At 50.9% G+C, this 10,259-nt stretch overlaps 1 protein-coding gene across 3 annotated transcripts in view; it reads right to left on the bottom strand.

Annotated features, from left to right (window-relative positions):
• SLC45A1 (solute carrier family 45 member 1) overlaps nucleotides 1–10,259 on the bottom strand; it is a 29,200-nt gene that overhangs the window by 2,508 nt on the left and 16,433 nt on the right. For all 3 annotated transcript variants that reach the window (XM_017498330.2, XM_037727825.1, XM_037727826.1), the window contains 3 exons: nucleotides 7,121–7,274; nucleotides 4,526–4,702; nucleotides 2,547–2,752 (listed from right to left, as the gene is read on the bottom strand). In XM_017498330.2, the coding sequence (XP_017353819.2) occupies nucleotides 2,547–2,752; nucleotides 4,526–4,702; nucleotides 7,121–7,274 (537 nt within the window). The remainder of the gene's footprint in view (nucleotides 1–2,546; nucleotides 2,753–4,525; nucleotides 4,703–7,120; nucleotides 7,275–10,259) is intronic.

Raw genomic sequence — 10,259 nt, 5'->3', positions numbered from 1 at the left:
AGAGAAAAGGAAAAAAAAAAAAACGCATGCTGAGAAAATATCAAAAGAAAGTTTAAGGCACTTTATTTATTTATTTATTTATTTAGAGTCAGAGTCTCTGTCACCCAGGCTGGAGTGTAGTGGCACAACTTCAGCTCACTGCAGCCTCCGCCTCCCAGGTTCAAGCAGTTCTCCTGCTTCAGCCTCCTGAGTAGCTGGGATTATGGGTTCAGGCCACCACACCCGGATAATTTTTGTATTTTTAGTAGAGACAGGGTTTCGTCATGTTAGCCAGGCTAGTCTTGAACTCCTGACCTCAAGTGAGTGATCCACCCACCTCAGCCTTCCAAAGTGTTGGGATTATAGGCGTGAGCCACTGTGCTCGGCCTTTTAAAGCATTTTTTTTTTTTTTTTTTTTTTTTTTTTTGAGATGGAGTCTCGCTCTGTCACCCAGGCTGGAATGCAGTGGCACCATCTCGGCTCACTGCAACCTCTGCTTCCCCAGGTTCAAGCAGTTCCCTGCCTCAGCCTCCTGAGTAGCTGGGATTACAGGTGCCCCCCACCAAGCCTGGCTAATTTTTCTATTTTTAGTGGAAATGGGGTTTCACCATCTTGACCAGGCCGGTCCTGAACCCCTGACCTTGTGATCCACCTGCCTCGGCCTCCCAAATGCTGGGATTACAGGTGTTAGCCACTGCCTCAGACTCCAGTATGGGGTGGCTCAGCACTGTTACTGATCTTTTCTTATTTTTTTTTTCAAAGTGTAACTATATTACGGTATAGAGTAGTATTTTATACATTGGCTCATTTTATACTAAAAACATTTATATACCACAGTAGAGAAACCACTGCACAGATAGCTCCAACTTGAATTAGAAAATACTGGCTGGGCACAGTGTCTTACGCCTATAATCCCAGCCCTTTGCGGGGCCGAGGCAGGTGGATCACTTGAGGTCAGGAGTTTGAGTCCAGCCTGGCCAACATAGTGAAACCCTGTCTCTACTAAAGAAATATACAAAATTAGCTCGACATGGTGGTGGGTGCCTGTAATCCTAGCTACTTGGGAGGCTGAGGCAGGAAAATCGCTTGAACCCAGGAGGTGGAGGTTGCAGTGAGCCGAGATCACACCATTGCACTCCAACTTGGGTGACAAGAGCAAAACTCTGTCTCAAAAAAAGAAAGAAAGAAAATACTTTCTCTGTAGAAAATAGTAAAAATTATAAAACATACCAAGCTAGCTCAACAAGTTCATTTAAGCCAAAGAGTAGCTAAATGCATTATACATTTATAAACAGGGGTTGAATTCTGGGATCCAGGATGACCTCTAATTTCATTTGTTGAAGCAGCCATGTTTTACGTTACATGAAGTGAAATTTCTATTAATCTTATGATGCCTGATTATTTTTCTTTATGCTAAATCCATAATCCATAACAAGGTTTAGCTGTTCTTTTCTAAAGGACTGATACTGCATCCTTTTAATCTGCTTGATAGGCACCCACGCCTATCCAAATAATGAAATGGTTTGGCTGTTATTAAAACATGCCCAGTATTTGGGCAAAACCAGATCTGATAAATTACGCTGTCACCTCATACCCACGGCTTGATGGGAAGCCAAGAAGAACAAGAGCAAAGTGATAAAACCGGCAAGTGGATCAGGGAATAAAACCAAGACAATTCCGAGACCAGAGGGCAAGGACCATTCTAGTCAGGATTCAAGGACAGAACTGAAGTTCAAATGGAAAAAGGATCCCGCCTCAAGGACCAGCAGCTGAGCTGGCTATCAGCACCCCAGTACGTGGCGAACTGATCCCTTCTTTATTTTAAATGTTTATGATATTGTTCTGCATGGATTTTTGGCATAAATTCTGATTGTTTTTTTCTTTGAGATGGAGTCTCGCTCTGTTGTCAGGCTGGAGTGCAATGGCCCGATCTTGGCTCACTGCAACCTCTGCCACCCAGGTTCAAGCAATTCTCTGCTTCAGCCTCCCGAGTAGCTGGGACTACAGGTGCGCACCAACACACACAGCTAATTTTTGTATTTTTAGTAGAGACGGGGTTTCAACATGTTGTCCAGGATGGTCTCAATCTCTTAACCTTGTGATCCGCCCGCCTTGGCCTCCCAAAGTGCTGGGATTAATGAATTCTGATTTTTAAAAATAATTCATTAACATCTTATTGATCTGGATTGCTGAGGGTTCTGAGCTTCACTGCCTCCCCATAAGTCCCACTGTGAATGGTTGGGATAAGCATCACCAGGAGACCCGGCTGCCTGACAAAGGAGTGGGGGGGGGCGGCCTCCCATCCCCCACATCCCTGCGAAGGACACAGAGCCCGGCCCAGAGCCTGGGTGGGCTGGAGGCTTCTGCTAGGGAAGCAATGAGGGGGAGGCAGGCAGGGGGCGCACCCCATGCTCAGAAGGGCCCCCTGGGTTTAACGCTCTGCTGTTGCTGTCTTGACAGTCGTCATTCTGCACCAGGCTCTGCAGATTGTGTCCTGGGGGACAGGTCTCAGTGGGATTTCTCTCTCTAAGGAGCAAACCCAAAGCAAGACCAGGGAGACCACTTACCTTCTTACTTTGGTAGTAATCGCAGAGCAGCGAGTAGGGCAAGGTGCACAGCGTGGAAAACAGAACCCCGTAGGTTATACAGAGTGACAGAACCACGTACAGGTTCCTGGAGAGGGTGGCGAGCCCTGTCCCCAGGCCGAAGGCGAGATAGGCGATGAAGTAGAGGGTGCGGACGCTGAGGAACTCCTCCAGCTTCTCCAGGATAGCTGTGGGCCGCAGAGAGGGTCAGCCGTGCCATGCGGCCAGAGCCTCCAGGAACTCAGCTTCCAGCGCCACCTCCCCTGACACCAGCAGTGGTGGGAACTGGCGTGGCAAGCCACTTGCCCCAGAGCAGAAAGTACTTCCTAGGGGACCCAAGGGAGCTGAGAGCCCGCCCCAGTAACTCTGGTGGGCGCCCAGGACAGGGCTGTCTGGATGGATGGCAGGACCAGGGTGTCCTGTTCACACTGGCCTGGGCAAGGTCCCCCAGAGCTTCTGCAGGTAGAGGGGCCTTCGGGCTGTGACACCAAAGAGGCTCAGGGACTTAAGGTCTCCAGCTAAACCTCTGTGTTCTTGTGCAATTATGGAAACAACATCAGCCCGTCCCATAGCCAGCCACCATCGTTACACCCCCAAGAAGACATGACAGCATAGATGTCAGCGACCGGGCTCCCTAGAATCTCATAAAACGGGGCCACTTCCCCACACCATGAGGCACCCGGCTATGGGGGAACCCGGCACCCAAGGAGCCGCCCCATAGACTCGCAAGTGAGATCTGACTGATTTCTTCTTGCTGCAGCCCCTCAGGGACCCTCTACTTTGGGACTCGAACCCACGAAGATAGGGGCAACTAAAATAAAGCAATTGGCAGATTATGGCTCAAAGGCAAAGTCCAGCCTGCAGCCTAGTTTTGTAAATTAAAAAAAAATTTTTTTTTTAAAGCGGCAGGACATAGTGGCTCACGCCTATAATCCCAGCACTTTGGGAGGTCAAGGCAGGTGGATCACGAGGTCAAGAGATGGAGACCATTCTGGCCAACATGGTGAAACCCCGTCTCTACGAAAAATACAAAACTAGCTGGGCATGGTGGCGTGAGCTTGTGGTCCCAGCTACTCAGGAGGCTGAAGCAGGAGAATCACTTAAACCAGGAAGGTGGCGGTTGCAGTGAACTAAGATCATGCCACTGCATTCCAGCCTGGTGACAGAGTGAGACTTCCTCTCAAAAAAAAAAAAAAATCAAAAAGCGATGAACATTTCGTGACATGTGAAAATCCCGTGAAATTCTTATTTCAGTGAACACGGTGCAGTTTTACTGGCACGCAGCGCCCACTCGGTTTCCCATGTCTGTGGCTTTCAGTGAGGGGCTGCAACAGAGACTGCTGGGCTGGTAAAGCTGGAAATACCAACTCTCCAGCCTGTTACAGAAAAAGTGTGCAGCCCTCTGGGATAAAATTTCCCCAGCGCATACTTCCCACCAGGCCCAGTGGGGATGGCAGCTCGGCTTCACCCTGGTGTGAACTCAGTACTGCACTCCAAGGGTCCCCCAGACACAGAATCTCAAAGTCATCTGGGCCACAGCCCCTGCCCACCCCTATCCTCCACGATCACACAGCCCTGCCCCCACCTCCCTGGGAACCGGCTCCTTGAAACAAAGTGGGAAGAAGCTGGGGGCTGGCGGACATGCTGCCTGGGAGTGGCCTTGGAGTTCCCCCCAGGCCCCTGCTTCGCCCTCACTATGGCCTGCGGGTGTAGTCAGGTCCTGACACACCACACCCATGCCCCCGAGGGTCACCAGGTCTCAGAGGCCTGAGGCCCCCAGGCTCAGCCTCTTCAGCCCGGCTCCCCCAAGCCCAGGTCCCTGCAGCCGGGAAAGACGTAGCATCTCCCGAATTGGGATGTAGTGTCTGCAATCGTAAGGCCAAGGACCTGCCTTCATTTCACAAGCTCCACAGACCCAACTGAAGCCCTCACTGCCTGCCAGCCTGGCCTGGCACAGGTACCTGAGTAGAAGGCGGCGCTGAAGGCGTAGATGCACATGCCCCAGCAGCCCATGGTCACGCCGCTGTTGTACTTCTGATACGCCTCTGATGTGTGCGGGGCCTTGGGGTCGCCCTGAAACACCACCTCGCCCATGAAGTCCGTGTAGAAGAGCAGCATCCCCTCGAAGGAGAGCCACCCTGGAAAAAAGAAAGGGGTTCATGACCTCAGGGCAAAGGCAGCACTCTGCCCTTTCCCTAACCATCACGCAGTTATTGCTTATAAAAGTTACGAGTGCTTTGTATGGATTCAAACGTAAAAGAAGAAATATCTCTAGCTTCACCATCCAGAATAACCTCTGTTAAAACTGTGTTCAGGCCAAGCACAATGGCTCGTGCCTGTAATCCCAGCACTTTGGGAGGCCAAGGCAGTCGGATTGCAAGGTCAGGAGTTTGAGACCAGCCTGGCCAATACGATGAAACCCTGTCTCTACTAAAAAATACAAAACTTAGCCAAGTGTGCCTGTAGTCCCAGCTACTCCGGAGGCTGAGGCAGGAGAATTGCTGGAACTTGGGAGGCAGAGGTTGCAGTGAGCCAAGACTGTGCCACTGCACTCCAGCTTGGGCAACAGAGCAAGACTCCATCTCAAAACAAAAATAAAAACAAACCCCCCAAAACTGGGGGGTTTGGCTGTGTCCCCACCCAAATCTCATCTCAAATTGTAGCCCCCATAATCCCCACGTATCATGGGAGGAAGCCAGTGGCAGGTAATTGAATCACGGAGGCAGGTCTTTATCATGCTGTTCTCATGAGAGTGAGTAAGTCTCATGAGATCTAATGGTTTTATAAAGGGCAGTTCCCCTGCGCACACTCTCTTGCCTGCTGCCATGTAAGAAGTGCCTTTCCTTCTCCTTCACCTTCTGCCATGATTGTGAGTCCTCCCCAGCCATGTGGAACTGGAGTCCATTAAACCTCTGTTTCCTTATAAATTACCCAGTTTTGGGTATGTTTTTATTAGCAGCATGAGAACAGACTAACACAGTTTCCTTGCAGTCTTTTATTTTAAGCCACTACATATTTCTATAAACACGAGGCAAGGGTAGTGGTGAAGGTGCTCCAGCTCCCTGGACGATGCAGGGGCAGGGGGCCGTTTAATTGGGAAAAATCCATTGGGGAGCACGGAAATGAATATGATGCCATGGACCTTAGTGCTCTGTTCCCTGAACCTCAGCAGTCCCCTCTTTGGTAGAGGAAGGTGGTATTTATAGGCCCTCTTGAACCATTGTGAATTATCACCTACAATGTTCTATGCCATCAAGAATTAAACAGACTTGTTTGGATGGCAGCAAAATATTTCACAGTGTGGATGCACCGAATATATTTAACCCTTCCCCAACTGTTGGACATCTCTATCCCCCGTTGAGTCTGTGGCTGTCCTAAACCATGCTGTGATAAATGCCTTGCACATATATTCTGAATACAGTCTTTGATTATGGGCTTGCAGGAAATACTGAGTAAGGTCACGGGGATAAAAGGTAGGAATATTTTTGAGATTCTCACTCATTATGACATTGCATTCTAGGTTATGTTGATTTATGTCCCACAATGTATGGGTATCTCAAATTCTTTTTTTTTTTTTTTTTTTTTTTTTTTTTTTTTTTTTTTTTTTTTTGAGACAGAGTTTTCACTCTGTCCCCCAGGCTGGAGTGCAGTGGTGCCATCTTGGCTCACCGCAACCTCAGACTCCCTGGGTCAAGCAATTCTCCTGCCTCAGCCTCCCAAGTAGCTGGGATTACAGGCATGCGCCACCACCTCTGGCTAGTTTTTGTATTTTTAGTAGAGATGGGGTTCCACCATGTTGGCCAGGATGGTCCCAATCTCCTGACCTTGTGATCCACCTGCCTCAGCCTCCCAAAGTGCTGGGATTGCAGGTGTGAGCTGCTGCGCCTGGCCTCAAATTCTTAATCATGCTCAAATGTTTGACAACTCCACAGCAAAAAGAGACCAAATGGAATGAAATGCAAATTGGTGCTTATCAGTGGTCATTGGAAGGCTGAGCCAGGTGAATTTACAAAGTGCAATAGACATTGGCGGGCAGGTGTGGGGTCTGTGCTCCAAGACAGAGCAAGACAAAGTGGGAAGGTGGGAATGTGGGAATGTGGGAAGGTGGGAATGTGTGAAAGTGGGAAGGTGGGAAGGTGGGAATGTGGGAATGTGGGAAGGTGGGAATGTGTGAAAGTGGGAAGGTGGGAATGTGGGAATGTGGGAAGGTGGGAATGTGGGAAGGTGGGAATGTGTGGGTCCATCGTTTCACTGTGTTGTCCAAAGAGCTTCTTGTCTCTGACAAGGTTCTCGGTAAGGAGAATCTTGTCTCTGGGAAGCCCCAGGTGTTGGGCCCAGAATGAGCTCTGTGGCTCTCAATGGTGACACCAGGTTTAGCTTGGAGGTGTCCAGGGCAGGCACCTGAAAAGAATCCCCCCAGGGCAGCCACCACCTCCCAGGCCTGGCCTTGGTGCTGTCGTGGGAGGCTAGTAGAATGGAAAGTTTCCCAGGAGGCCTGTGGGGCAAGAGCCCTGGGCAGGACCCGGACGCACAGGGAGGCTTGGTCGAGAGCTTACCCAGGAAGTGGTTGACGCAGAGGGTGCGCAGCGCCTTGGGCATGTTGCAGATGGTGGCGCAGAGGCGGCCCACGGACAGAGGCTGCTCAGCGCGCTCGCTGGAGCCCGTCAGCTCGCTCTCGTACTTCACGCCGTTGAGCAGGATGTTGGCGACCTGGGAAGAGCCCACAAATCCTTCCTCAGAGCGCCGCACCCCATCACACAGCATGGACACTGGTGCTCAGAGGGTAGGTGCTCTCGGAAACGCCCGCGCGGAGGCTCGGTCTGTCTTCTTATCAGACGGCAGGAGCCCCCACCGAGACCAGCCTCAGAGAGCCACCTCAGGGCATCGCTTTTGAGGCCCCAGCAGCTAAGACTAGAATTTCATTTCGGGCGTGCCCACAATTTGGCCACAGGACGCAAGATCTATGCCACAGGGAGTGAGATAAGGCTTTGCAAAGTGCAAAATACATTTGAAATTTTAAAAAACATGGGTCAGGCAGGTGTGGCGGCTCACGTCTGTAATCCCAGCCCTTTAAGAGGCCAAGGTAGATGGATCACCTGAGGCCAGGAGTTCAGAACCAGCTTGGCCAACATAGTGAAACCCTGTCTCTACTAAGAAAACACAAAAATTAGCCAGGCATGGTGGCGGGCGCCTGTAATCCCAGCTACTCAGGAGGCTAAGACAGGAGAACTGCTTGAACCCAGGAAGTGGAGGTGGCAGTGAGCAAGATTGCGCCACTGCACTCCAGCCTGGGCGACAGAACGAGACTCCGTCTCAAAATAAAGAGCTAGGGAGGGGGTCAGTTCAGATCCAGAAACTTGGGAAGTCCTTTCTTTTCCATAAGAAAAGGCTGGGAAAGACTTATTTCAAGGTGGCCACCAGGAACATGCATTCAAAATTCTCTCTGCACAGATTACCCCTCCACGCTCCCCCACACCCCTGCCCAGAAGACAGGGTGGCCCTGTCCCCACAAGTGCCCCAGCTCTCAACAGGGGCTCACAGAGCACATGACACACCCCATGGTCAACAGGATGGAAACTGGAGCCAGGGGGCTTAGAGCAAAGGGGCTTAGAGATTTCTTTCTGGGGCTCAAGAGCAACATTGCACGGACATCCGCACTGGGTCTGCAAGCTCCTCCTGGAAGGAGAAGGTTTCATTCCAAGTAGCCCTGGTTGGGTTTGGGGTACCGACTCCAGTTAGGGGACAGGAGAACTTGTCAACTGTTTTTCCTTTTTCTCCTTCCTTCCTTCCTTCCTTCCTTCCTTCCTTCCTTCTTTCCTTCCTTCCTTCCTTCCCTCCCTCCCCTTTCCTTCCTTCCTTCCTTCCTTCCTTCCTTCCTTCCTTCCTTCCTTCCTTCCTTCCTTCCTTCCCTTTCCTTTCCTTTCCCTCCCTCCCTCCCTCTCTCTCTCTCTCTCTCTCTTTCTTTCTTTTTCTTCTTTCTTTTTTTGAGATGGAGTCTCACTCTGTCGCCAGGCTAACTGCAATGGCACCATCTCTGCTCACTGCAACCTCCACCTCCCAGGTTCAAGCGATTCTCCTGCCTCAGTCTCCTGAGTAGCTGGTACTACAGGTGTGCACCATCACGTCCAGCTGATTTTTGTGTTTTTAGTAGAGACAGGTTTTACCATGTTGGCCACGATGGTCTTGATCTCTTGACCTCGTGATCTGCCCGCCTCGGCCTCCCAAAGTGCTGGGATTACAGGTGTGAGCCACCGCACCTGACCTTTTGTCATTTTTTTAGAGACAGAGTCTCGCTTCATCACCTGGGCTGGAGTGCAGTGGTGTGGTCATGGTTTACTGCAGTCTCAATCTCCTGGGTTCAAGTGATCCTCCCACCTCAGCCTCCCTAGTAGCCGGGACTACAGGCATGCACCACCACACCTGGCTAATTTTTAAAGAATTTTTATAGAGATGAGGTCTCACTACGTTGCCCAGACTGGTCTCAAACTCCTGGCCTCAAGTGATCCTCCCACCTTGGGAAACTAATCGTTTTTGAATTTAGATGTTGGGGAGCAAAGAGGCGCTGGCTCCACTGGGGAGTCTGTGGTGCGGTCGGCCCTGGGTACTCCCGCTGGGAAAGAAAGCTTAGAGGACGCCGTGCTGGCTCCCAAGACACCCCCGTCAGCAGGGTGCGTCACCCACGCCTGCCGGAGGAACAGCGCTGCAGCTACGCCTCTCTGTCCGCTGAGCGCGGACATGTTTGTATTTAGCTCATGATTTTTACTTTCCTCAAAAAACTGATGTGTAAATTACATTCTCTGGAGAAAGGAAACAGAAAAGGGGGATGAAGGCGAGATTTTTCAACCACACCTAAAGAACAGGATCTAAAGCCAGTCTGAACTTTTTTAAACAGTCTGAGATGACCCAGTGTTGATGAAGGCCAGATCAATGACCCCAACATCATCCACAGTGAGGGTGACAGTGCCCTCAACCCAAGCAATTAGAACATCTCTTTCCTTGAGGATGACAGGCTTTCCTGGCTCTCCAGTGAGTCTCAGTTCCTCAAGCCCTTCCCAGACAGGAGCTCGCTGTCCTTGGTGCCACCAGGAGCCTCAGCAGATGTCCCTGTGAGGCCTGCAAACACCGGGCAGCATCCCTCCTCACACTGAGACAGCACGCAGCCATGAAGACACCCTGGCCACACACACCAGAAAAAAGCAAACAGGAGGCACCATCCTGCTCACTCCAAGGAGAAAACGGGCTGGGGCTGAGCGCAGTGACTCGTGTCTGGAATCCCAGCACTTTGGGAGGCAGAGGTGGGAGGATCATTTGAGCTCAGGAGGTCAAAACCAACTTGGGCCACATAGTGAGACCTCATCTCTACACAAAGTAAAAAATTAGCTGGGTGTGGTGGCACACACCTGTAGTCCAAACTACTCAGGAGGCTGAGATGGAAGGATCACTTGGGCCTGGGAGACTGAGGCTGGATTGAGCCGTGATCGCACCCCCGCACTCCAGCCTGGGCGACAGAGTGAGACTGTCTCAAAACAAAACCAAACAAGGCCGGGCGCAGTGGCTCACACCTGTAATTCCAGCACTTTGGGAGGCCGAGGCAGGTGGATCACTTGAGCCCAGGCGCTCAAGACCAGCCTGGGCAACATGGTAAGAGCACATCTGTATATTTTTTAAAAAGTAAAAACTAAAACAAGACAAAAA

This window comes from Cebus imitator, unplaced genomic scaffold, assembly GCF_001604975.1.
Source record: "Cebus imitator isolate Cc_AM_T3 unplaced genomic scaffold, Cebus_imitator-1.0 Scaffold240, whole genome shotgun sequence".
Taxonomy (NCBI): Eukaryota; Metazoa; Chordata; class Mammalia; order Primates; family Cebidae; genus Cebus; species Cebus imitator.
The sequence above is the reverse complement of the archived record's forward strand: the minus strand, read 5'-3'. Positions and strand labels throughout refer to the sequence as shown.